General features: G+C 46.7%; 1 protein-coding gene across 1 annotated transcript; it reads left to right on the top strand.

Annotated features, from left to right (window-relative positions):
• The first annotated feature begins 559 nt into the window (after positions 1-559).
• C2H2orf49 (chromosome 2 C2orf49 homolog) lies at positions 560-27,735 on the top strand. The gene is given in 5 exon segments (XM_038767686.1): positions 560-717; positions 10,259-10,425; positions 15,691-15,838; positions 15,840-16,061; positions 23,651-27,735. Coding segments are annotated over 5 exon segments (696 nt in total). The 5' UTR covers positions 560-615; the 3' UTR covers positions 23,708-27,735.
• Positions 27,736-27,971: the final 236 nt, after the last annotated feature.

Below are 27,971 nucleotides of genomic sequence, written 5' to 3'. Positions count from 1 at the left end.
AATGATCGAATGAATGGATGGATGGATGAGTTAATGAATGAATGATCGAATGAATGGATGGATGAATGAGTGAATGGATGATTGAATGAATGATCGAATGAATGGATGGATGAATGAGTGAATGGATGATTGAACGAATGATCGAATGAATGAATGATCGAATGAATGGATGGATGAGTTAATGAATGAATGATCGAATGAATGGATGGATGAACGAATGAATGATCCATCCATTCATTCGATCATTCATTCGTTAACTCATCCATCCATCCATTCGAATGAATGAATGAATGAATGAATGCATGAATGACTGATTTCGGCCTGAGCTCCCCCTTTACTACTTATCACCCCCCCCCGCGGGGTGATGGCGGGGTTCGCGGCCGAGGTAGCGCGGCGGGCGGGAGGGCCTCCCTGACGTCACTTCCGGCCCCAGCCCGGCGCCCGGGCTCGCGCGCGCGTGCGCGGCTTGGCGGGAGGGGCCGCCGGCGCGCAGGGCCTGCTGGGAGAGTGGGCCGCCCGCGCGCGGGGCCTGCTGGGAGAGTTGGCCGCCCGCGCGCAGGGCCTGCTGGGAAGGCGGGCTGTCCGTCCGTCCGTCGAAGGCCCCCTGAGGGGACGATGGCGTCGGGCCTGGTCCCTGAGGAGAAGGAGGAGGAGGAGCTGCTGCTGCTGCACCCGGAGCTGCTGTCGCAGGAGTTCCTGCTGCTCACCCTGGAGCAGGTCGGGGGGCAACGGGTTAACGGGCAAGGGTCAAGGGGCAGGCCGTTGGGACCCACCCGGGGACATCATCATTGATGTTGATGATGATGACCCCTGACCCCTGATGATGACCCCTGACCACCCAGGCCCATGGGTGACCCGTTTCTCACTTTGGTTTTCAACGCTATTTATTAAGCCTTTACTTTGTGACAGGCGCCCTACTACTACTATCAATCAATCAATCGTATTTATTGAGCGCTTACTATGTGCGGAGCACTGTACTAAGCGCTTGGGAAGTACAAATTGGCAACACATACAGTCCCTACCCAGCAGTGGGCTCACAGTCTAAAAGGGGGAGACAGAGAACAGAACCAAACATACCAACAAAATAAAATAAATAGGATAGAAATGTACTACTACTGATGATGATGAGCTGATATAGCAATCAATCAATCAATCAATCGCATTGATTGAGCGCTTACTGTGTGCAGAGCGCTGTACTAAACGCTTGGGAAGTACAAGTTGGCAACAAATATGTATATGTGTTTGTGCATATTTATGACTCCATTTACTTTACTTGTACCTATCTATTCTATTTATTTTATTTTGTTAGTATGTTTGGTGTTGTTCTCCGTCTCCCCCTTTTAGACTGTGAGCCCACTGTTGGGTAGGGACCGTCTCTAGATGTTGCCAACTTGGACTTCCCAAGCGCTTAGTACAGTGCTCTGCACATAGTAAGCGCTCAATAAATACGATTGATGATGATGATGATGTAGAGACACTCCCCACCCAACAGTGGGCTCACAGTCTAAAAGTATGTATGTATACTACTAGTACTACTACTACTAATAATAATAGTAATGATGGCATTTGTTAGGCGCTTACTATGTGCAAAGCACTGTCCTAAGCGCTGGGGAAGTTACAAGGCGATCAGGTTGTCCCACGGGGGGCTCACAGTCTTCATCCCCATTTTACAGATGAGGTGACCGAGGCCCAGAGAAGGGAAGTGACTTGCCCAAAGTCACACAGCTGGCAATTGGCAGGTGATGACTAATGATGATGATGGCATTTATTAAGCGCTTACTATGTGCAAAGCACTGTTCGAAGCGCTGGGGAGGTTACAAGGTGATCAGGTTGTCCCACGGGGGGCTCACAGTCTTCATCCCTATTTTACAGATGAGGTAACTGAGGCCCAGAGAAGGGAACTGACTTGCCCAAACCCACACAGCTGGCAATTGGCAGGCAAGCCCACTGTTGGGTAGGGACCATCTCTATATGTTGCCAACTTGTGCTTCTCAAGCGCTTAGTACAGTGCTCTGCACACATAAATACAATTGATTGATGATGATGACTAATGATGATGATGGCATTTATTAAGCGCTTACTATGTGCGAAGCACTGTTCTAAGCGCTGGGGAGGATACAAGGTGATGAGGTTGTCCCACGGGGGGCTCACAGTCTTCATCCCCATTTTACAGATGAGGGAACTGAGGCCCAGAGAAGTGAAGTGACTTGCCCAAAGTCATACAGCTGACAAGTGGCGGAGCCGGGATTTGAACTCAGAACCTCTGGCTCCAAAGCCCATGCTCTTTCCACTGAGCCACGCTGCTTCCCCTAATTCCCATTTTACAGATGAGGTAACTGAGGCCCAGAGAAGTGAAGTGACTTGCCCAAAGTCACACAGCTGGCAATTGGCAGGTGATGACCAATGATGATGATGACTAATGATGATGATGGCATTTATTAAGCGCTTACTATGTGCAAAGCACTGTTCTAAGCTCTGGGGAGGATACAAGGTGATGAGTTTATCCCACAGGGGGCTCAGAGTCTTAATCCCCGTTTTACAGATGAGGTAACTGAGGCACAGAGAAGTTAAGTGACTTGGCCAAAGTCACACAGCTGACAGTTGGCGGAGCCGGGGTTTGAACCCATGACCTCTGACTCCAAAGCCCGGGCTCTTTCCACTGAGCCGCGCTGCTTCTCATACTAATGATGATGACGTGTATATATGTGTATATGTTTGTACATATTAATTACTCTATTTATTTATTTTACTTGTATATATCTATTCTATTTATTTTATTTTGTTGATATGTTTTGTTTTGTTCTCTGTCTCCCCCTTCTAGACTGTGAGCCCACTGTTGGGTAGGGACCGTCTGTATATGTTGCCAACTTGTACTTCCCAAGCGCTTAGTACAGTGCTCTGCACACAGTAAGTGCTCAGTAAATACAATTGATTGATTGATTAATGATGGCATTTATTAAGGGCTTACTATGTGCAAAGCACAGTTCTAAGCAAGAGAAGCAGCAGAAGCAGCGTGGCTCAGTGGAAAGAGCACAGGCTTTGGAGTCGGAGGTCATGGGTTCAAATCCTGACTCCGCCACTTGTCAACTGTGTGACTTTTGGCAAGTCACTTCACTTCTCTGGGCCTCAGTTACCTCATCTGTAAAATGGGGATTAAAACTGTGAGCCCCATGTGGGACAACCTGATCACCTTGTATCCCCCCAGCGCTTAAAACAGTGCTTTGCACATAGTAAGCGCTTAATAAATGCCATTATTATTATTATTGTTAAGCGCTGGAGAGGTTACAGGGTGATCAGATTGTCCCCCGGGGGTCCACAGTCTTCACCCCCATTTTCCAGATGAGGTCACTGAGGCACAGAGAAGTTTGGTGCAATGGAAAGAGCCCGGGCTTTGGAGTCAGAGGTCATGGGTTCAAATCCCGGCTCCACCAATTGTCAGCTGCGTGACTTTGGGCAAGTCACTTCACTTCTCTGGGCCCCAGTTACCGCATCTGTAAAATGGGGATTAAGACCATGAGCCCCCATCCCCCCGCCTTACCTCCTTCCGTTCGCCACAGCACCTGTATATATGTTTGTACGTATTTATCACTCTATTTATTTTACTTGTAGATATTCTACTTATTTTACTATGTTAATATGTTTTGTTTTGTTCTCTGTCTCCCCCTTCTAGACTGTGAGCCCACTGTTGGGTAGGGACCGTCTCTATATGTTGCCAACTTGTACTTCCCAAGCGCTTAGTCCAGTGCTCTTCACACAGTAAGCGCTCAATAAATACGATTGAATGAATGACAACCTGATCACCTTGTAACCTCCCCAACGCTTAGTACAGTGCTTTACACATAGTAAGCGCTTAATAAATGCCATCATTATCATTATTATTATTGCTGTTCTAAGCGCTGGGGAGGTTACAGGGTGATCAGGTTGTCCCACGGGGGGCCCACAGTCTTCACCCCCATTTTCCAGATGAGGTTACTGAGGCACAGAGAAGTTACGTGACCTGCCCAAAGTCACACAGCTGACAATTGGCGGAGCCGGGATTTGAACCCGTGACCTATGACTCCAAAGCCTGGGCTCTTTCCACTGAGCCACGCTGCTTCTCACGCTACTAGAACAGGGCAGGGACCGTCTCTATATGTTGCCGACTTGTACTTCCCAGTCGCTTAGTACAGTGCTGTGCACACAGTAAGCGCTCAATAAATATGAATGAATGAATGAACAGGGCTTGGCACATAGCAAGCAGCATGGCTCAATGGAAAGAGTCCGGGCTCTGGAGTCAGAGGTCATGGGTTCAAATCCCGGTTCCCCCACATGTCAGCTGGGTGACTTTGGGCCAGTCACTTCATTTCTCTGGGCTTCAGTTCCCTCATCTGGAAAATGGGGATTAAGACGGTGAGCCCCCCGTGGGACCACCTGATCATCTTGTAACTTCCCCAGTGCTTAGAACAGTGCTTTGCACATAGTAAGCGCTTAACAAGTGCCATTATTATTATTATTATTATTATTATTATTAACAGAGAAGCAGCTTGGCTTAGTGGAAAGAGCCTAAGCTTTGGGGTCAGAGGTCATGGGTTCTAATCCCCACTCTGCCACTTGTCAGCTGGGTGACTTTGGGCAAGTTACTTCTCTGGGCCTCAGTTCCCTCATCTGTCAAATGAGGGAGGACTGGGAGTCCCACGTGGGACAACCTGATGACCTTGTATCACCCCCAACGCTTAATAAAAACTATAATTATTAGGGGGATTATTAGGGGTAGCAGCGTGGCTCAGTGGAAAGAGCCCGGGCTTGGAAGTCAGAGGTTGTGGGTTCTAATTCCGGCTCCATCACTTCTCTGCTGTGTGACTTTGGGCAAGTCGCTTCACTTCTCTGGGCCTCAGTTATCTGTCAAATGGGGATTGACTGTGAGCCCCACGTGGGGCAACCTGATAATAATAATCGCATTTCACCTTGTACCCCCCCCCCAGCGCTTAGAACAGTGCTTCTCACATAGTAAGAGCTTAACAAATACCATTATGATTATTAATATTATTAACAGAGAAGCAGCGTGGCTTAGCGGAAAGAGCCTGGGCTTCGGAGTCAGAGGTCATGGGTTCTAATCCCGGCTCTGCCACTTGTCAGTTGGGTGACTTTGGGCAAGGCACTTCACTTCTCTGTGCCTCAGTTCCCCAATCTGTAAAATGGAGATTAAGACTGGGGGCCCCCCGTGGGACAACCTGATCACCTTGTAACCTCCCCAGCGCTTAGAACAGTACTTTGCAAATAGTAAACACTTAATAAATGCCGTCATTGTTATTATTCTCTGGGCCTCAGTGACCTCATCTGTACAATGAGGATTAAAACTGTGAACCCCACATGGGATGATCTGATTACCTTGTGTCTACCAGTGCTTAGAACAGTGCTTGGCACATAGTAAGCGCTTAACAAATGTGCTATGTGCTCTGCACATAGTAAGCGCTCAATAAATACGATTGATTGATTAACAAATGCCGTCATTATTATTAACAAATATCATTCTTGTTATTACTAAGCGCTGGGGTAGAGACAATTTGGTCCCAGTCCCCTCCCAGTCTTAATCCCCACTTTTACAGTTGAGGTAACTGAGGCTTTGTCAGTCAGTTGGATTTATTGAGCACTGTGTGCAGCGCACTGTGTCCAGCGCACTTGGGAGACTGCTGTATAACAATACAATGGTCACAGTCCCTGCCCACAATGAGCTGATGTTCTAGAGGGGTGGGGGGAGACAGCCGTTACCATAAATGACAGATGTGTACATAAATGCTTAGAACAGTGCTTTGCACATAGTAAGTGCTCAACAATGCCATCATTTTTATTATTATTATTATTATTATTATTATTATAATGAATGCTGTGGGCCTGGGAGCGGGGGATGAATGAAGAGAGCAAGTCAGGGTTCCTCAGAAGGGAGTTGAAGAAAAGTGACGTTAAATGGCACGGGAAAGTGGAGTGAATCTTCACCCTCCACAGGTTGCCCAGTCGGTCACCCTCCCTTCATTGTGTGGCAACCATCCTCCATCCTCAACCTCCCAGACAGCCTCCCTTCCCCAAGGGAGGCCCATGTGGCCTCCCCATGCCCCTCAGCATCCTCTCTCTACGCCACTGGGTATGGATCGTTGCCCTCGGTGGGCACAGTAGAGTGTAAAGATACCGTTTTAAGGGCAACATTGGGGGCGGCGAGTTGCCCAGTTGGCACAGGGGTGCTGAAGCGGAATTTAAGTGGGGGTGAATCGCGTGGGGAATGAGGGATTCATCAGGAAAGGCCCCCTGGAAGGGATGTGATTTCAGAAGGGTTTTGAAGATGGGGAGAACAGCGGGCTGCTGGATGTCAGGGAGGAAGGCAGAAAGTTGGGTGGGATCAAGGATGCCACCGGGGACGCCACCAGGGTCATTCATACCTGTATATATGTATATATATTTGTGCATATTTATTACTCTATTTATTTTACTTGTACACATCTATTTTATTTTGTTGGTATGTTTGGTTTTGTTCTCTGTCTCCCCCTTTTCGACTGTGAGCCCACTGGTGGGTAGGGACTGTCTCTATATGTTGCCAGTTTGTACTTCCCAAGCACTTAGTACAGTGCTCTGCACACAGTAAGCCCTCAATAAATACGATTGATGATGATGATGATCAAGAGCTCAGCTGCTAGAGGGATGAAGATGAAGCACAGCATGTGATTTGGCTTGAAAGGAAAAAGGTGAATTGGAAGCAGCGTGGCTTAGGGGAAAGAGCCCGGGCTTGGGAGTCAGAGGACGTGGGTTCTAATCCCGGCTCCACCACTGATCAGCTGTGTGACTTGGGGTGAGTCACTTGACTTCTCTGTGCCTCGGTTACCCCTTCTGTAAAATGGGGATTAAGACCGTGACCCCACGTGGAACAACCTGATTACCTTGGCTATACCCCAGTGCTTAGAACAGTGCTAGTAAGCACTTAACAAATAATAATAATAATAATAATGGTATTTATTAAGCGCTTACTATGTGCAGAGCATGATACCATCATCATCATCATTATTATTATGTTGCGGGGGGGAGGGGAGGCTGCTGATTTCATATTCGTCATCAGTGGTGTTTACTGAACGCCTGGGAGTATAGTACAGCAGAGTTGGTAGTTATATTCCCTGCCCAAAAGGCGCTTCCAAGCTAGAGTGGGACATTTAGTGCTTTAAAGTCCATGGGACAGGAAATTTTGCTTGCTGCTGAGAGGAAAGAGCAACCATTGGAAGTATTAGAGGAGGCAGGAGACTTGTTTGTTTATTTCATGGTACTTGTTAAGCGCTTATTGTGTGTCAAGCACTGTTTTAAGCGCTGGTGTAGTTGTAAATTAATTAGGTTGGACACAGTCCCTGTCCCTTATGGGGGCTTACAGTCTTAAGTAGGAGGGAGAACAGGTGTGGGGAATTGGTCTGGGCAGCAGAGTGAAGAATGGACTGGATTTGGGAGAAACTGGACGTGGGGAGGTCACTGAGGAGATTGGTGCCATAGTTTAGTTGGGAGGAGACAAATGCTTGGGCCAGTTCAGTAGCCGTTTGGTTAATGAGGAAGGGACGGATGCCGGAGATGTTGCAGAGAAAGAACTGACAAGATTTGGCGGCAGGATTGAATACGGGGCCTGAAAGCGAGAAGAATCGAGGATAATTCCAAAGTTATCAGGCTTGAGAGACAAAGGGAGGCAGGGGGTGTTATCACCTGGGATGGGAAAGGTTGGGAAGGAACTTGAGTTTCAGACATGTTGAGCTTGAGGTGTCAGTGGGCTATTGATGTAGAGAGGTAGGAGGAGATGCAAGATTTTGAGAAAGATAGAGGTCGGGCCAGCAAGGTAGATTTGGGAGTCAGCCATGTAAAAGTGATGGTTAAAGCTGTGGGAGTGGAGTAATAAACATCAAGGCCCAGATGCAACACTGCAGCTCCAGACGCTGGAAGACGGAGAGCACAGACTTACGTGTCAGAAATCAAAAACATTTATTAGACACTTCAATCAATCATTGGTGTGTAACACCTGTGTTTCTGGGGGCTGCTTTTATTACCAAAGCGCCTTACATTATTTAGTTACTTACTCCTCGCAACACCCCTGTGAGGTAGGGTTAGGTTTAAGTGTTTACTGCGCACTTGCTGTATGCAGAGCACAGTACAATAGAGAAGTACCTTTTAGACTGTCAGCCTGTTGTTGGGTAGGGACCGTCTCTGTATGTTGCCAACTTGTACTTCCCAAGCGCTTAGTACAGTGCTCTGCACACAGTAAGCACTCAATAAATACGATTGAATAAATAAATGAATGAATGAATGAATGAATGAAAGTACCATGGCTTAGTGGAAAGAGCTTGGGATTGTGAGTCAGAAGACCTGGGTTCTGCTCCGGGCTTTGCCACTTGTCTGCTGTTGGACCACAGACAAGTTGCTTAACTTCTCTGGGCCTCAGCTTCCTCATCTGTAAAATGGGGATTAACTCCTACTCCCTCCTACTTCGAGTGTTAGCCCTGTGTGAGACAGGGACCGGGTCCCACACGATTATCTTGTATCTACCCCAGCACTTAGTACAGTGCTTGGCACGTTTACTTATTTTTTCATTCATTCATTCATTCAGTCGTATTTATTGAGCACTTACTGTGTGCAGAGCACTGTACTAAGCGCTTGGGAAGTACAAGTCAGCAAAATATAGAGCCGGCCCCTACCTAACAACGGCTCACAGTCTAGAAGGGGGAGACAGACGACAAAACAAAATATTTAGACACATTGATTTCCCGCAAGGCACTTACAGTCTAAAGTGGGGACACTTTATGGCAGTGTGCCTCAGTGCTGTGGGACTGAGGATGGGTCAAGTTCTTAAGGGATGTAAATCCTAGTGCCTAGGCCGCAGGGGAGATAGGGGAAATAAGGGCTTAGTCAGGAAAGACCTTTGGAAGATATGGTTTTAGTGTGGCCTTGAAGGTGGGGAGAGAGGTGGTCTATCGGATATAAAGGGAGGGGAGGATGGAGGCAAGAGATTGGCGGTGAACCGGGTGGGATCAAGTTAGAGTCAGTAGGTTGGCGCGAGGGGAGCAAAGTGTTTGAGTTGAGTTGTAGTAAGTGCTCTGCAAGGTAAGATGGTAGGGGAGAACTGATTGAGTGCCTTAAAGTTGCGCTAAGACGCTTGATAAGGAGATGGATGGGCGACCATCGGAAGTCTTTGAGGAGTGGGGAGATGTGGACCGAATGAGCTTTTGAAAAATGTGCCCGGCAGCAGATGGATTAGAGCGAGGAGAGACTGGAGGCGGGGAGGTCAGCGAGGAGGCTGTTGAGTAGTCCAAGTGGAATACAATAAGTGCTTGGCTCATCATGGTAACAGTTTGGATGGAGAAAAAGGGGTGGATCCCGGAGACGTTGTGAAGATAGAACCGCCACGGTTCCGTGACCCTCAGTTCACACCCTTCGCAGATGAAACTGTCCAAGGTAACTCTCCTGTCTCTGACCGCTGATTCAGTAATAGTACAGAGCACTATACTAAGCACTTGGAAGAATACAGTGCAATAGAATTGGTGGACATGATCCCTGCCCACAAGGAGCTAACGGTCTAGAAGGGGAGATAGACCCCGAAAAAAATTACAGATGGGTGTAAGGATGTGTACATAAGTGGTGTGAGGCTGAGGGTGCGAATTTAAGAGGAGTAGGAGGGCTTAATCAGGGAAGGCCTCTTGGAGGTGATGTGATTTTAGGAGGGCTTTGAATGTGGGGAGAGTGGTGGTCTGGCAGATACTTAGGGGGAGGGAGTTCCAGGGCAGAGGTAAAAGGTGAGCTAAGGGTCGTCAGTGCGATAGATGAGATCGAGATACGGTGTGTTGGTTGGAATTAGAGGAACGGAGTGTAGCGGGTTGGGATGTACTGGTTGATGAGTGAGGTGAGGTAAGAGGGGGCGAACTGATAGGGTGCTTTAAGTGGTTGGTAAGGAGTTTCTCTTTGATTTGGAGGTGGGTGGGCACCCCTGAAGCTTTTTCATGCCTTTCTCCTTGGTTGGAAACCCCTTCCCCCCTCAAATTCGATGAACATTCAAGAATAACATCACTTCACTCGGTGCCTTTTGGGTAGTATTTGCCTCCTAGCAGGATGGATGGTGTGTGTGGTAGTAATTAGGAAAATTTGTTTCTGGCTTCATTTTGAAAGACTCTTCAGCTTGTTCCTGTTTATGTTCCCTAGCGTTTCTGGTGAATGAAGAGCACTGACTTGGCAGTATCTCTTTAAAGTCATGGCTTTGTTTTCTGGCCCACAGAAGAACATAGTTGTTGAAAATGATACGAAGAGCAGCAAAGACGGACTTACGGACCTTTACGTTCAGCACGCAATCCCTTTGCCGCAGAGGGATCTGCCGAAGAGTAGATGGGGTAAAATGATGGAAAAGAAAAGAGAGCAAAAGGAGTCGAAAAATGAGAATAAAAGGTACTACCCGTTCGTTTGTTTGTGCGTCCTATTATAGTTTGGGCCGTGTAAATCACTAGTTTCACTTTTATGGATCCAGTCGGCAATAACTGTGGGGAAAGAAAATGCTACATTGAATTTCATCATGAGTTGCAGCGGTTTTTCTAGAATCTACCAACTAGTGCGTAAGTACAATGTGGTCAGGGAATGTCACTGTTTATTGTTGTATTGTACTTTCTTAAGCACTTAGTACAGTGCTCTGCTCATAGTAAGTGATCAATAAATACGGTTGAATGAGTAAAAGCAGGTAGTCTAGGGGTTTGTAAAACAGAGCCTTTACTTCTAGGAGGTGACAAATTCCCTGAGGAAAAAAATTACAAAATAATATTTAATCAAACTGGAGGTGCTTCATGTCTTGTTGAGAAAATTTCCTCTTTGGTTCCTTCAGGTGTAGTCACACCTCTGAATTGTATTGCTTAAGCAAAACTGGAGAAGCAGCATGGCCTAGTAGTTAGAGCGCAGACTTGGGAGTCAGAAGGACCTGGGTTCTAATCTCGGATCTGCCACTTGTCTGCTGTGTGATCGTGGGCATGTCCCTTAACTGTTCTGTGCCTCGGTTATCTCATCTGTACAATGGGGATGACCGATCCACTAGGTCGTGTAAGTGAATGGCCTCCGAGGCTCGGTGGTGGGGGCTGGCTAGTAGTCAGGGCACGGGAGTCAGGAGGCCTAGGGTAGAATTCCAGCCCTCCTTGGCCTGCCCTGTCATCGTGGCCAAGTCTCATGCTGCCGTCTCCTCGTCTGCAAAATGAGGGTGACATCCCTGGTCACTGTATCAATCGGCGTCATTTATTAAGCCCTTACTGTGTGCGGAGCACTGGACAAAGCGCTCCGGAGGGATCAATACAACAGAGTTGGTAGACACGCTGCCTGCCCACAAGGAACTTACAGTCTAGAGGGGGAGACAAACATTAAATAAATAATTTTTGGCTGTTTTCAGATGTACCCAAATTCTTCAGATTGAGAGCCTCTTGTGGGACAGGAACTGGGTCTCATCTGATTATCATAATAATAATAATGGCATTTATTGAGCGCTTACTGTGTGCAAAGCACTGTTCTAAGCGCTGGAGAGGTTACAAGGTGATCAGGTTGTCCCACGGGGGGCTCACAGTCTTAATCGTCATTTTACAGATGAGGTAACTGAGGCACAGAGAAGTGACTTGCCCAAAGTCACACAGCTGACAATTGGCAGAGCCGGGATTTGAACCCATGACCTCTGACTCCAAAACCCGTGGTCTTTCCGTTGAGCCACGCTGTTCCTCATGTATCAGCTCCATTGCTTAGCTTAGTTCACGAGTCTTAGTGTTTAAATAAATACCATAGCAACATTTTTTTTTAAAATGGAGTACATGCACACGCGCACACACACACGCACGCATGCACGCCACTCCTTAATGCTGCCAGTTGGGCAAATATGACATCTGAATGCTCACACTATTTAAATGACTCAAAATTGGAGAAGAAAGAATAGGTGTAGAAAATCATTTTTGGAGGGGTGGTGTATTGGCAACCCATTTTGAATCCAGAGGCCTTACTACAGGGTAGAAGTTTGATTAAAAATAATAATAATTATGGTATTTGTTAAGTGTATATTACATGCCAAGCATCGTATTAAGCCCTGGGACAGATACAAGATAATCAGCTCCCCCATGACCCTGGTCATAGTCTAAGTAGGAGGGAGGACAGGTATTGAGTCTCCATTTTTCCAATAAAGTAATCGAGATCCAGAGAAGTTAAGTGATTTGCACGAGGGTACACGGCACATAATTGGTGAAGCCGGAATTAAATCCCAGCTCTTCTGACTCCCTCTGTAAACAAGACTGGGCACCTTTCGCTCAAGGGAGTTTTGCGCCGGTGGCCAGGGTGTCGGGCCTGAGCTCTGTAAGCTGGGGCGTCGGACGGAAGAGGCGGAGGGGTCCGGCGGCCACCCCCCACCCCTTTCCGCTCAGCCGTAGCCCTGGCTCTCTGGGCAGAGAAGAGAAGGAGCTCTTCTGCCCGATTCCAGGGCGCAGGGAACCCGCTGAAGGCAGCTCTCAAGCCCCAGGTGAGGCAGCCCAATAATAATAATGGCATTTATTAAGCACTTACTATGTGCAAAGCACTGTTCTAAGCTCTGGGGAGGTTACAAGATGATCAGGTTGTCCCACGGGGGAGCTCACAGTCTTCACCCCCATTTGAAATATATCTACATTACTCCATCCTGGCTCTGGTGGTCTAGGGTATCCAACCACACTGGAGATATCTAATTTCCAGAACGTGACTCAGGAGATGATTCCCTCTTTCGGTTCCCAGTCCGATCACTGCTTCCACCGTCTCCGGCTCTGTCCCCAGGGGCAGTTTATAGAGAGGTACGATTTGTGTTTGTGGAATTGTATTTACCCATAATTTGCTGGAACTTTTTTTTTTTAACGGTACTTGTTAAGCACTTACTATATGTCAGGCACTGTACATATCTATTCTCTTTATTTTATTTTGTTAGTATGTTTGGTTTTGTTCTCTGTCTCCCCCTTTTAGACTGTGAGCCCACTGTTGGGTAGGGACTGTCTCTATACGTTGCCAACTTGTACTTCCCAAGCGCTTAGTACAGTGCTCTGCCCACAGTAAGCGCTCAATAAATACGATTGATGATGATGATGATGATTTTACAGATGAGGTAACTGAGGCACAGAGAAGTTAAGTGACTTGCCCCAAGTCACACAGCTAAGTGGTGGAGTCGGGATTTGAACCCACGACCTCTCACTCCAAAGGCCATGCTCTTTCCACTGAGCCCCGCTGCTTCCCATGGCAGCCAGAGGTGCTCCGGAGTAGCCTCCGCGGCTGGGGCACCCTCCCCTGAGCCATGGGGTCCCCGACTGCTCCCTCCCCTTTCCCAGCAGCCCAGGAAGTGGGAAGGGCAGCGGGGATGTTGGAAAGCTTCTCCTCCCTGCCTTCTCGGCTGCATCCTCAGCAGCTGACGCGCTTGCCCTGCTTGGTTCCCCTTCCTCCTCCTCCCCGTCTCTGCCACTGTTTTCAGGACCCAGTTTGTTCATTAGTAGTAATAGTAATAATAGTGGTATTTGTTAAATGCTCACTCTGTGCCAACCACTGTTCGAAGCACTGGGGCAGATACGAGGTAATCAGGTCAGACACAGTCCCTGTCCCACATGGGGCTCACTATATTAATCTCCATTTTGCACCCTTCGCTCCTCTGCCACTAATCTCCTCACCGTGCCTCGTTCTCACCTGTCCCGCCGTCGACCCCCGGCCCACGTCCTCCCCTGGCCTTGAATGCCCTTCCTCTGCACATCAGCCAAGCTAGCTCTCTTCCTCCCTTCAAGGCCCTGCTGAGAGCTCACCTCCTCCAGGAGGCCTTCCCAGACTGAGCCCCCTCCTTCCTCTCCCCCTCCCCATCCCCCCGCCTTACCTCCTTCCCCTCCCCACAGCACCTGTATATATGTATATATGTTTGTACGTATTTATTACTCTCTTTTATTTGCACATATTTATTCTATTTATTTTATTTTGTTAATATGTTTACTTTTTGTTCTCTGTCTCCCCCTTCTAGACTGTGAGCCCGTTGTTGGGTAGGGACTGTCTCTATATGTTGCCAACTTGTACTTCCCAAGCTCTTAGTACAGTGCTCTGCACTCAGTAAGCGCTCAGTAAATACGATTGAATGAATGAAAATACGATTGAATGAAATGAGGGAACTGAGCCAACATGTCACAAAGCCGACATGTGGCGGAGCGGGATTAGAACCCGCGTCCTCTTACTTCCAGGGTCTTGCTCTTTAGCTGAGCATCAGGGAAATAGCAGTGCCTTTACCCCGTATTCGGTAAACTGCACCTAGCACTGGGCAGTCTTAGAAAATTACTTCTTAGGGGCCCCTGAATCTTTGGAAAAATAATAGCTCATATTTTTTAAAACTTTTGTGAAGGAATTGAGCTGCAACCCAACTCTCCTGCCCCATGTATATTTTAAGCCCTGACCCTACAGAAGGAATGGTCAATTCTTTGTTCCCATCTGTTTTGCCTTTTCCCAAGATTAACCACCAGCAGAGTTGGGCTTAAATTTGACTTGTCGAATTGAGCCTTCTCACGGTGGTCCACCGCAGTTAGCAGAAGGGTATGAGATGCTGTGTTTGCTGGTTTCTGAGGCTCAGAGTGAGGATTTTCCGCAGGTTTGAAGGTGGTAAACTAGTTTTTGTATGCCTTTTTTAGTTTGTGCTGGCTCTGCTTGGACTTCTGCGCTGGGCAGGTGTTTTAGACAGCTGTTTCGGTGAAACAGTTCCCTGTTCTGGTTGCAGTTTTTCAGGTGTTCATCCATTTGCCTGTTGCGTGACCTTGGACAAGTCACTTAACTGGTCTGTGCTCCAGTTTCTTCATCTGTGAAATGGGGATTCAGTGCCTGTTTCTCTCAGCCCATGGGGGACAGGAACTGTGTCCAATAATAATGATGATGGTATTTATTAAGCGGTTACTATGGGTCAAGCTCTGTTCTAAGCGCTGGGGCAGATACAGGCTAATGAGGTCGGAGACAACCTGATTGTCTTGGCCTAGTCCAGTGCTTGGCTCATAGTAGGTGTTTAACCACTACCATAATAATAATGATGACATTTATTATTAAGCGCTTAGTGCAAAGCACTGTTCTAAGCGCTGGGGAGGCTACAAGGAGATCAGGTTGTCCCATGGGGGGCTCACAGTCTTAATCCCCATTTTACAGATGAGGGAACTGAGGCACAGAGAAGTTAAGTGACTTGCCCAGAGTCACACAGCTCACAAGTGGCAGAGCTGGGATTCGAACCCCTGACCCCTGACTCCAAAGCCCCTGCTCTTTCCACTGACCCACGCTGCTTCTCTATTACCTTATATCGGGTATTACCTTATTACCTTTTATCAGATACTACCTTATAATAATAATAATAATGATGGTATTTGTTAAGCGCTTACTATGGGCAAAGCACTGTTCTAAGCGCCGGGGGGATACAAGGTGATCAGGTTGTCCCACGTGGGGCTCACAGTCTTAATCCCCATTTCACAGGTGAGGGAACTGAGGCACAGAGAAGTTAAGTGACTTGCTCAAAGTCACACAGCTGACAGTTGGAGGAGCTGGGATTTGAACCTATGACCTTGACCTTATATATTATATACCATATATATAGCATATATATGGTGTATATATACTATTACTTTATGTCAGAGACTGTAAGGAGAATAATACTCATTCTCTTTATGTCGTCACTTTCAGCGACGTGGCGGTGGGAGGCCTGCGGAAACGACCTCTCATCGTCTTCGACGGAAGCTCCACCAGTACAAGCATTAAAGTGAGAAAGACGGAGAACGGGGCCAACGATGGCCTGAGGCCCCCCCCTTCGGCGCACGCGACCACCGGCCCCCCCCCTCCGCAAGCTCTCTCACCCCTCGTCACCTTCCGTCTCGCCCCCCGCCTTACCTACGGACGTTAAAGCGCCAACCCCAAACGGCAGCGAACAGAACCACGTCGTGGGAACCGGAAGGAGTTCGCTGGCTAATGTAAAATCGCCTCCGTCGTCTCCGGTCGGCGGCCCTGCCGTCGTGAAATTGAAGAGGGCCGCTCCCAAAGAAGAAGCAGAGTCAGTGGTACGTGCGAGAGGGGCTCTGGCTGGGCCAGGGAGGGGTCCCTGAGGGGATGGGGGCAGGAGAAAAGGCCCCCCTGGGTCCCCTTGCATCGCTTTTTATTCCTTCATTTCTCCCATCACATCAAACTTTGTGTTTGGTGTCTCTTGTGTCATTGTGACTAACTCAGAACTATCCAGTTTCACTTAAGATCGCTGTCCGTGCGAAGAGTTACAGAGAACTTGCTCTGTAGACCTTCCTCTTTCTTGCATAGATTTCTTTTGTCTGCCTGGAGTTGTAGCTACTTGGATATTTTTGCTTTAATATCCAGAGTTCCTAGTGTTGGATGCCTAGCGTTATGAGGTGTGAGGTCTGGGTTTCAGCTGAAACGTAATCCACTTGGAATTATGCCGTGATCGCTAATATTTGTCGATCGCCTTCTTTGGGCAAGTACTAGGTGCTTGGGAGTAATGCCAAAATGTGGAAATGGACGACAGTCCCTTCCCTCAAGTGGTTTCCAATCTCAGGGCGGGGACAGTCTTTTAGACTGTGAGCCCACTGTTGGGTAGGGACTGTCTCTATATGTTGCCAATTTGTACTTCCCAGGCGCTTAGTACAGTGCTCTGCACACAGTAAGCGCTCAATAAATACGATTGATGATGATGATGACAAAAATATTAAAAATCGAACTTAAAAATATGTCCCTGGTCCAGAAGCAGCAGTATTTCTCACATCCTAAATCCACCCAATTCTCCTATTAACAGAACCTCACATGAAGGAACGTTCACTTATCTGCACGCAGGCGTTTCTTCCGACACCACAACGTGCCGTATCTAGACAGACGTGCTCCATGGGCACAAATTCCTTAAATCTGCTGCGGTGTTTTTTTTCCACAGCGAGTAGGAAAGCATGTGTTTCAGCGGGTCCGGGTGTATTTTAAAAGGCCGTGCTCCTTGCGTCATTCATTCATTCATTCAATCGTATTTATTGAGCGCTTACTGTGTGCAGAGCACTGTACCCACCTCTGTGTTTCAGAGGGTCCGAGTGTATTTTAAAAGGCCGTGCTCCTTGCGTCATTCATTCATTCATTCAATCGTATTTATTGAGCGCTTACTGTGTGCAGAGCACCGTACCCACCTCTTCTCCAAACATAGGGCCGGGCTGTTGGGAGGAGTCGGAGGCTACTAACCTCCCAATATGGCCCAGTCCTGAAGACGAAGAGGTCGAACTGCACACCACTCCTCAATCACCCTCTAGCCGGGGTGTATTTAGACTGGGAGTTTGAGGAGCAGCTTGTTTTACTGGGTAGAGCACAGGCCTGGGAATCAGAAGGTCATGGGTTCATTCATTCAACTGTATTTATTGAGCGCTTACTGCGTGCAGAACACTGTACTAAGTGCTTGGAAAGTACAATTCAGCAACAGATAGAGACGGTCCCTGCCCACAGCGAGTTCAAAGTCTAAAAGGGTGGAGACAGACATCAAAACTAGCAAACAGGCATCAATAGCATCAATTTAAATAAATAGAATTATAGATAAGTGCACATCATTAATAAAATAAATAGAATTATAAATCCGTACATATATACGCACAAGTGCTGCGGGGCGGGGAGGGGGGTACTGTGCCACTCGTCTGCTGTGTGTCACAATCCGAAATGTTAGTCTAAAATAATAGGGCATTAGTCTAAAATGTTTGGGGACTGGATGACTAATAAATTTCCGCCTTCCAATTTACCTTTTTTTCTAAAATGGTATTTGTTAAGTGCTAAGTCTGTGCCAAGCACTGTACCAAGCGCTGGGGTAGATAGAAGCTAATCAGGGTGGGTGTAGACTTTTAGACTGTGAGCCCACTGTTGGGTAGGGACTGTCTCTATATGTTGCCAACTTGTACTTCCCAAGCGCTTAGTACAGTGCTCTGCACACAGTAAGCGCCCAATAAATACGATTGATTGATTGATTGATAGTAGTCCCTGTCTCACTTGGGGCTCACAGTCTCAATCCCCAAGTTGTGGGAAGGGAATGTGTCTACCAACTCTGTTCTATTGTACTCTCCCAAGTGCTTAGTACAGTGCTTTGCACACACCAAGCCCTGGGTAAATACGATCGATTGATCGATTTTACATATGAGGTAACCGAGGCCCAGAGACTCGCCCGAGATCACACAACGGACAAGTGGCAGAGCCGGGTTTAGAACCCAGCTCCTCCGACTCCCATGTCCGTGGTCTTTCCCCTGGGCCACGGGACCGTGTCTGTCTACAATACTGCTCTCTCCCAGCTGCCCAGTACAGTGCTCAGCACACAGTAAGCGCTCAATAAATGCCACTCGACTGATTGAGATGCTTTGCTTTCAGGCCCATGGCCTTCACTGAGGCTCTCCTGGGTTCTTACCACATCTCCCATTGATAACAGTTGCCAATTTGTACTTCCCAAGCGCTTAGGACAGTGCTCTGCACATAGCGCTCAATAAATACGATTGATGATGATGATAAGAGTTACTGCCCAGCTATAGAAGTAAAGCCCTGCTCACTTTCCTTTAGAAGAGTCAATCCACATACTAACTCTGTCATGTTGGTCTCTCCCAAGCACACAGTGCTCCGCACACAGTAAGTGCTCCATAAATACGATTGATTTCTTTCTTTTAAATAGAAGGAAACAGTGCTCTTCTGCGAGAGGGCTATTCATTCAATCGACTGTCTCTATGTGTTGCCAATTTGTACTTCCCAAGTGCTTAGTACAGTGCTCTGCACATAGCGCTCAATAAATACGATTGATTGATTGATTGCTTTAGGCACGTCACTCAAGGTTTGATATTACCGTTAGGGATATCATAACAGGTACCTCGACGGTAATATCATTGCGGGCAGGGAATGGGTCTGTTGTGTTGCGATATTGTACTCTCCCAAGTGCTTGGTATAGTGCCCTGCACACAGTGAGCGCTCAATTAATATGATTGATTTATTGATTGATTGTTACCCCATCCCTTACCTGCTGTGTGACCTCGGGCAATGCACCTGACTTTTCTGCACCTCAGTCACCTCACCTGGAAATGTGTATATATGTGTATATATATATACATATACCTGTATGTATGTTTGTACATATTTATTACTCTATTTTACTTGTACGTATCTATTCTATTTATTTTATTTTGTTAGTATGTTTGGTTTTGTTCTCTGTCTCCCCCTTTTAGACTGTGAGCCCACTGCTGGATAGGGACTGTCTCTATATGTTGCCAACTTGTACTTCCCAAGCGCTTAGTACAGTGCTCTGCACACAGTAAGTGCTCAATAAATACAATTGATTGATTGATTGATTTATTGAGCACTTACTGTGTGCAGCCTTGCTGGTGTGCCAATGGAAGCTCATTTTCATATGATAGTAATAATAATAATTCTTAATATTATTGTGGTATTTTTACTATTGTCAAGTACTCTTCTAACTGCTGGAGTAGATATAAGATAATTGGGTCGGACCCAGTCCCTGTCCCACCTGGAGTTCAAAGTCTTGATCCCCGTTTTACCGGTGAAGTAACGGAGACACAGAGATGTGACGCGACTTGCCCAGGGTCACACAGCAGACCTGTGTGGCAGAGCTGGGATTAGAACCCATGTCCTCTGGGTCCCAGGCTCTTTCCACTAATCCCACGCTGCTTCTCGTATCCCTTGCGCCTTCTGTTAGAGGATCGTCCGGCTTTTGGGGACTCTGTTTCATTTTGTCTGGGGGCTCATTCATTCACTGTCTCTTTATGTTGCCAATTTGTACTTCCCAAGCGCTTAGTACAGTGCTCTGCACATAGTAAGCGCTGAATAAATACGATTGATGATGATGATGATGATGATGATTGAGCGCTTACTGTGTGCAGAGCACTGTACTAAGCATGCCTGGTGGAAGACCAGGTGCCCGGGGGGAAGCTGTGAGTTCATTTATTCCATCGATGATATTTAGTGAGCGTCTTCTGTCCAGATTTTAGGTACGAGGTTCACCTTCTGCTAATACAGTTGTCGTCTCGGGCTTTTGAGTCGTATCCCACCCGTAGCAATGCCAAGGACGCAGCGTGGCTCAATGGAAGGAGCCCGGGCTTTGGAGTCAGAGGTCATGGGTTCAAATCCCGGCTCTGCCAATTGTCAGCTGTGTGACTTTGGGCAAGTCACTTCACTTCTCTGGGCCTCAGTTACCTCATCTGTAAAAAAATGGGGATGAAGACTGTGAGCCCCCGGGGGGACAACCTGATCGCCTTGTAACCTCCCCAGCGCTTAGAACAGTGCTTTGCATCATCATCATCATCATCAATCGTATTTATTGAGCGCTTACTATGTGCAGAGCACTGTACTAAGCGCTTGGGAAGTACAAATTGATTGATTGTAGTCCCTGTCTCAGTCATGTACTTTGCACATAGTAAGCGCTTAATAAATGCCATTATTATTATTATTATTATTATTATTTTACTTGTACATATTTACTGTTCTATTTATTCATTCAGTCATTCATTCAATCATATTCATTGAGCACTTACTGTGTGCAATTTTATTTTGTTTTGTTGTTTTGTTTTGTTGTCTGTCTCCCCCGTCTAGACTGTGAGCCCGCTGGTGGGTAGGGACGGTCTCTATATGTTGCCAACTTGTACTTCCCAAGCGCTTAGTACAGTGCTCTGTACACAGTAAACGCTCAATAAATACGATTGAGTGAATAAATGAATAACCTCCACAGTGCTTTGCACATAGTAAGTGCTTAATAAATGCTATTATTATTATTATTATTATTATTATTATTATTATATCTCCCAGAGTGCCCCACATCCATAGAGTTTTCTTGGTAAAAATACGGAAGTGGCTTACTTTTGCCGCCTTCCGTGCAGTAAATTCAAGTCTCTGCCCTCGACTCTCTCCCACGCCGCTGCTGCCCAGCACGGGTGAGTTTTGACTCGTAGCAAATTACCTTCCACTCGTCAGCCACTGCCCAAGCTAGGAATGGAATGGGTATAATAACAATGATGGCATTTATTAAGCGCTTACTCTGTGCAAAGCACTGTTCTAAGCACTGGGGAGCTTACCAGGCAATCAGGTTGTCCCATGAGGGGCTCACCGTCTTAATCCCCGTTTTACAGATGAGGTAACTGAGGCACAGAGAAGTGAAGTGGCGTGCCCAAAGCCTGACAGTCGGCAGAACCGGGATATGAACCCGCGACCTCTGACTCCGAAGCCCGGGCCGAGCCAGTGGGTATGCCTCTGCTTCACTCTCCCTCCCGTAGTCGAGAGTGGTGGAGTACTGGAAACCCTCCAGGGGTGACCCTGAGAGGAGGCTAATACAGTACATTCCGTTATTTTAGAGAAGCAGTGTGGCCTAGTGGAAATGGCGTGGGCCTGGGTGTCGGAGGACCTGGGTTCTAATGCTGGCCCCACCAGTCATCTGCTGGGCAAGTCAGCTAACTTCTCTATGCCTCAGGGCGTTGATCTGTAAAATGGGAATTAAGACTGGGGGCCCTATGTGGGACAGGGACTGTGGCCAATCCGAGTATCTACCTCAGTGCATAGTACGGTGTCTGGCCCGTAGTAAGCTCTGAAGAAATCATCATCATCATCAATCGTATTTATTGAGCGCTTACTATGTGCAGAGCACTGTACTAAGCGCTTGGGAAGTACAAATTGGCAACAGATACAGTCCCTACCCAACAGTGGGCTCGCAGTCTAAAAGGGGGAGACAGAGAACAAAACCAAACATACTAACAAAATAAAATAAATAGGATAGATATGTACAAGTAAAATAAATAAATAGAGTAATAAATATGTACAAACATATATACATATATACAGGGGCTGTAGGGAAGGGAAGGAGGTAAGATGGGGGGGATGGAGAGGGGGATGAGGGGGAGAGGGGGAAATACCATGGAAAACCCCCCAAAACATACTTTCTAGCACTTTGGCTGGAATGGGCAGTAGAATTAGGGAGCACTCCTCTGACTATATATCTAGTATATTTATAATTTTGACTATATATCTAGTATATTTAATAATAATAATAATAATAATGGCATTTGTTAAGCGCTTAGTATGTGCAAAGCACTGTTCTAAGTGCTGGGGGGGGGGATACAAGCTGATCAGTTTGTCCCACGTGGGGCTCACAGTCTTAATCCCCATTTTATGGATGAGGTAACTGAGGCTCTGAGAAGTTAAGTGACTTGCCCAAGATCACACAGCAGACATGTGGCGGAGCCAGGATCTGAACCCATGACCTCTTACTCCCAAGCCCGTGCTCTTTCCACTTAGCCACGCTGCTTCTCAGTATTTATAATTTGAACAGCACGAGAAGCAGCATGGCTTATTGGCAAGAGCCCGGGCTTGGGAGTCAGAGGTCATGGGTTCCAATCCCGCCTCCGCCACTTGTCAGCTGTGTGACCTTGGGCGCGTCGCTTCTCTGGACCTCAGTTCCCTCATCTGTAAAATGGGGATGAAGACTCCGAGCCCCACGTGGGACAGCCTGTTAACCTTGTATCTAGACTGTGAGCCCACTGTTGGGTAGGGACCGTCTCTATACGTTGCCAACTTGTACTTCCCAAGCGCTTAGTACAGTGCTCTGCACACAGTAAGCGCTCAATAAATACGATTGATTGATTGCATCTACCCCAGTGCTTAGAAGTGCTCTGCACATAGTAAGCGCTTAACAAATACCATTATTATTATTATTCTGTTTATTTATACTCATGCTGTTGATGCCCGTCTACTTGTTTTGTTGTCTGCCTCCCCCCTTCTAGACTGTGAGCCCGTTGTTGGGTAGGGATTATCTATTTATTGCCGAATTGTACTCTCCAAGCGCTTAGTACAGTGCTCTGCACACAGTTAATCATCATCAATCGTATTTATTGAGCGCTTACTGTGTGCAGAGCACTGTACTAAGCGCTTGGGAAGTACAAATTGGCAACAGATAGAGACAGTCCCTACCCAGCAGTGGGCTCACAGTCTAAAAGGGGGAGACAGAAAACAAAACCAAACATACTAACAAAATAAAATAAATAGGATAGATATGTACAAGTAAAATAAATAAATAAATAGAGTAATAAATATGTACAAACATATATACATATATACAGGTGCTGTAGGGAAGGGAAGGAGGTAAGATGGGGGGGATGGAGAGGGGGACGAGGGGGGGAGGGGGAAATACCATGGAAAACCCCCAAAAACATACTTTCTAGCACTTTGGCTGGAATGGGCAGTAGAATTAGGGAGCATTCCTCTGACTATATATCCAGTATATTTATAATTTTGACTATATATCTAGTATATTTAATAATAATAATAATAATAATACGCACTCAGTAAATACGAATGATTGAATGACAGTGCAGGTACGTCTGGTTACAGCAAGGAAGAACAGCTGTGTGTGTGTGCAGCATTGCACACGGTGAGCGCAGTGCCAGTTTTCCTGCACACCAAGTTCCGCAAAGACGTCGCACAATCTCCACCGTGTTAGGAGAGCCGGGTCAGCAGGTTCTCAGCATTCCAGAACAGTTTTCCCACCAGGCGGTGGAAGAGAGCCGCAATAAACGTGGAAGTGTGGAGCATCTGGAGCTGCTGGAATGTGACTGACTTTTTTTTTTCCTGTGACTCCCTTTTTTTCCAGAACGACCTGAAGCCCACGGAAGCCAAGAGGAAGATTCAACATGTCACGTGGCCGTAAATGAGGGGGCTTCCGGGAAATGTAAATATACTCCGTAGCAGTAGGTTTCAGAAACGAATAGGTCAGGTTTTATTGACCACAGACAATACCGCATTTGCAGGGGTAGATTGCCGTGAATTTTCCTTTAAAACAGCCTTGCAGATAAGTATGAAGAAGCGTACCAGTCCATAACTCTTTTTAAACCACCCTGCCTTGTTCACCAGTAGTAAATAAGATAAAATTGGTGTTCTTTATTACTCACCTAAAAATAATACATAACTAATGACCTTCAGTTAGTATCCCCTGCAGATCTATCAAAAAGGCTCCTCATATTCGTCAGCGAGCCCCCATTTTAACATTCCCTCAAGGGAGTCACCCATGTCCATTACAGCATCGAACAGGAAAGTTAAAAGTTAATCGCGCCCCTGCCCCATGACTTAATTGCCTCAGTTGTTTCGATTACCCCTTCGCTCAGCTGGTTTTTCTTGGCTTTTGCCAGAGTCAATCCCCTGTCGCCTCCCTCAACCAGGAAGAACAGATTCCAGAAGCTTTCCAGCACCCAGTCCCGTCCTTCCTTCCGAGATTAACGGACCGCGAAAGCTTGCTGTAAACCAAGCCCCAGGGACTCGCTTTTGGGCGATTTAGTTCGAAATAGGGTTTCCGAGAGCATTCTGGAACTTATCCTTTCCAGCAAATTGTTGTGACATTCACTGAAATGAGGCTGTCAACAGTCCCATCCGGCCGAAGCTTGGAAATCATTTCGGGAACAGTGTCATGGAATCTTCATTCTTCTCCCTTTTTTCCCTGCTTCATTTGGTAGACTTTTTCCCACAGGGTATAGTCAGAATGAAAACATACAGGGGTGCGGAGTAATGCGTCTTTTTCTCAGAATATTAGCAAAGAACACAAGAGAAGTATCAAAATTGATAATAGGGAGAATAGATGAGCAGCACCACTGGAAAACCAGATGGGCAACAAGATCTCGTTTCTTCTCTAGCCCCCCATGGGGGTGATTCTATCACTGAAGAAGTTGCTGATGTTACAGACCCCTGTCTTTGTGATCCGGATGATAAGAATATAAACCCATGGATTCAGTCTCCAAACGCGGCAACTGGATGTTGGAGGAACCATGTGGTAATTGCCCTCTTGAAAAATAGCCATACTTGTCTAATTTCCTCCACCATATAACCTCCACACTCCCCTCTCCCTCGCTGTAGACCCCCCCCCCTCCACCCCCAAGTTTTGAAGGAAAGAAAATATTTTTGTAAGGAGAGACAGAAGTGCATGCCAGGGAAGGAAGATGAGAGGGGTCAGAGTGGGCTAATGCCATGGAATTAGGCTCATCCATGGGGGAAGGGTTCTTTTTGTTGTTGAGGGTTTTTTTGAAATGTGCACATGTGTGGTGGTAGTTGAAAGGATCAGAGTGTGAAAGACCCATAAAATCAAGATCGAGGCAGGAGATGGGGAGTTTATTATTTAAAACTGCACTAGGGAGAGGAGGGAAGGGGGCATTATTGGAGCTCCTTGTAGCCAGGGAACATGTCCTTCAACTCTGTTGTAGTATACTCCTCCAACTGTTTAGTGCAGTGTTCTGCATCCAGTAAGTGCTCAATAAGTGTCATTGATTGATTGTATGCAGTACGTGAGAGAGAGCAGTAGAAGTGAGGCAGTCCCAAGAGCCCTCATTTTTCTCCCTTCCTTTCCTCCTTTTATTTCCTCCTCTATATTTTACTGCTCCCTGTATTTAAGACTTAATTCTCTGTGAAGTAGCCCTCCCTTTGTTTGGGAGCTGCCAAAATTACATAAAAAAGTGGGGCAGTTAGTGACTAAATATGGTCTTAGAGAATTTATAATCACCCATCAACTTCATTTTTCCTTGCTATGGGGAGTTTTGTGGGTTTTATTTCCCCAAGCTCCCCATGGTGACTTGCATTTCCATGCCTGGTCTCGGGTCTCACACTCTGAGCCTTCTACGGTAGAATTCGCTTTCAAGTCAAAGTTGGCTTTTCCAAATATTGTCGAGAAGCTTCTTTCTTTGGTATATCCCAGACAGGTGGATCTTGGGTAGTCTTGTAAAATATTTAACGAGTAGCTTGGCAGGTAAGTGCACACCCCAGCCCACTTTCATTTTTCTTTTCAAGTCAACTTGTCTTCCAGATTTAGTGGGGGGTGACCAGACGTCCCCATGATCACCTTCAGATTTTTAGAAAATGGCTCTGAGGGTGACAGTGGGTGCTGAGGCTGCTGGTGGTACCCCAGGGCAAGAAGGGTCTTTTTTCAAACAGTCCATGGCAGAGGACTTAGGCTACCACGTGCCGCTCCGGCGTCTGGCAGGGTTCTGTTTTAAAGTGCAGGCCTGGCCATTATCATGCCCAAGTGGCAAAAAGTGGAGTTTATGCTCTGCCCCTGTCAGATATTGGGACTGGGTACCTCAAACTGCAAGGAAATGGCCAAAGAGCTGCTTAAGTCGTACGGTCGCCCATTACCACCTCCCCCAAACGGCTTTGCTACCAACTGGGATCAGTTCCCCGTCCATCCTCAGCAAACAACAGTCTCAAGCGTCCGGGCCGTGAATATCCGGGAGGTGATATCTGGCTTGGGAGGATCTGTCGCAACCCTAGACATTTAGGGAGCCTGAGGTTGGTGCTGAGGTCAGAGAGGAGGATACGTTATATTTTGCGTGCTGTGGACCTCCTCCTCTCAGCTGCATTGTCCTCTTGGCCATTTCAGTGATAGTTAGCCCGCTGGGAATTATTGGGCCGGGAAAAACATTTTTCTATCGCTTTTATTATTCCAAATGAAATTCATTTTTTTTATTCGTGTATTTAACATGCAGATTAAGTTGGTAATAAACAGCTGAACTGTGTACCAAAAACTTTGCTTCACATTGAAGTTGCCGTTAACGGTCATTCGAAGGTAAATGCCCAACTGGGAGCTCATTGTTGAACTCTTTATTTGTGTTTTTTTTCTCCTGATGGAATCTTAGCGGTGAAGTCAAAATGGAAGTGTGTGTCTTGCCCTTCTCTTCATGAATTGAACACGAGACACTGGCCACATCCTACCACTTTTGCCCACTGTTTCTCCTGAAGTCAGTAGGAAACTTTTTCTCCTGAGGGTACCTATGAAAGGACGGGGGTGAGGGAGAAAAGCGAAGAGGGAAGAGTCACGTCTGGAACCCCTTTGCAGTATGCTTTCATCTCTCCTTGTGATGGCTGAAATAAGTTCCAAAACAATTTGGTTTAGGCCTCAGCTCTTTTTTTTTTCCCTCAATAGCCAATTTTATTGGGTCTCACTCTTAACCCTGTGGGCCATTATGAGGCAGATTCTCCCAGTTCCTAGGCTGGGCTAGTGCTCAGGAGTGTCAGAGGAGGACAGAATCCCCTTTTCCTCTCCTACCTCAAAGAACCGGGAGCAGAAAGTCCCATCCTTCCCCCAGCTCCGCCGGAGGAGGGAAACCCTGTCTTAGCTCATGTTACCCCCCGCCTCCCACCGCCTTTAACCCCCTGGCAACCATTTAGTAAATTCCAGTTTCAGTGCGCAAATGATCGTCATGGCCTGAAACTGTTAACTCGTACCGTCGGTGGCCCCAAATTAACGAGCGCTTAGGCTTGGGAAAATCGGGCTCGTTGAGAAGCTCCAACACGATGATGTGATTGTCACCACTTGAGCTTTTCATCATTGAACTTCCTTTCTGCACTAACTCTTTCCTAGATTTAAGTGCCGGAAGATAGCACGGACAGGTGGTCTGGAAACTTGTTCAGAAACAGTGACCCATTTGGAGGTTTACATGAAATAAAAGTATCAGACAGTAGATTACGTGGTAGAGAGAGATGTCCAAAAGAGCCTCCCCATTCACCACGGTGGAGTTCAGTTTATTTTAGATGCTGTAAAAAGCGGTTGGGTTGTTCTTTATTATTTTTCAGGATGCTCTTTTAACCCTTGCACAGATTTTGTACAGCAACGTTTAACACTGTAATGTACGTTTTTGTATGTAAAGAGCTGTCTTTTAAGTAGCCGTATCCTTATTTAAATAAATTGAACAAAAATAATCTTGGGGACAGATTTATTTGAAGAGCAGTTAGAGCGACATGAATAACTACTACTTGAAATATCCCCTTTATTTAAGATGCTCGGATGTGTTTATTCTTTTCATCTAGTTTAATACATTTGCACCCCAATATCGTAAAGTGGTTTTCATCCCACTTCTTTGGAAGGTTTCTACCTTGGGATAGTCGTAGGAGACACTAAAGCTGCCAATCTTCTATGTATCCTGAAAGATTATAAC

This window comes from Tachyglossus aculeatus, chromosome 2 (assembly GCF_015852505.1).
Source record: "Tachyglossus aculeatus isolate mTacAcu1 chromosome 2, mTacAcu1.pri, whole genome shotgun sequence".
NCBI lineage: Eukaryota > Metazoa > Chordata > Mammalia > Monotremata > Tachyglossidae > Tachyglossus > Tachyglossus aculeatus.
Note: the sequence above shows the minus strand (reverse complement) of the source record. Positions and strands in the feature narration are given on the sequence as shown.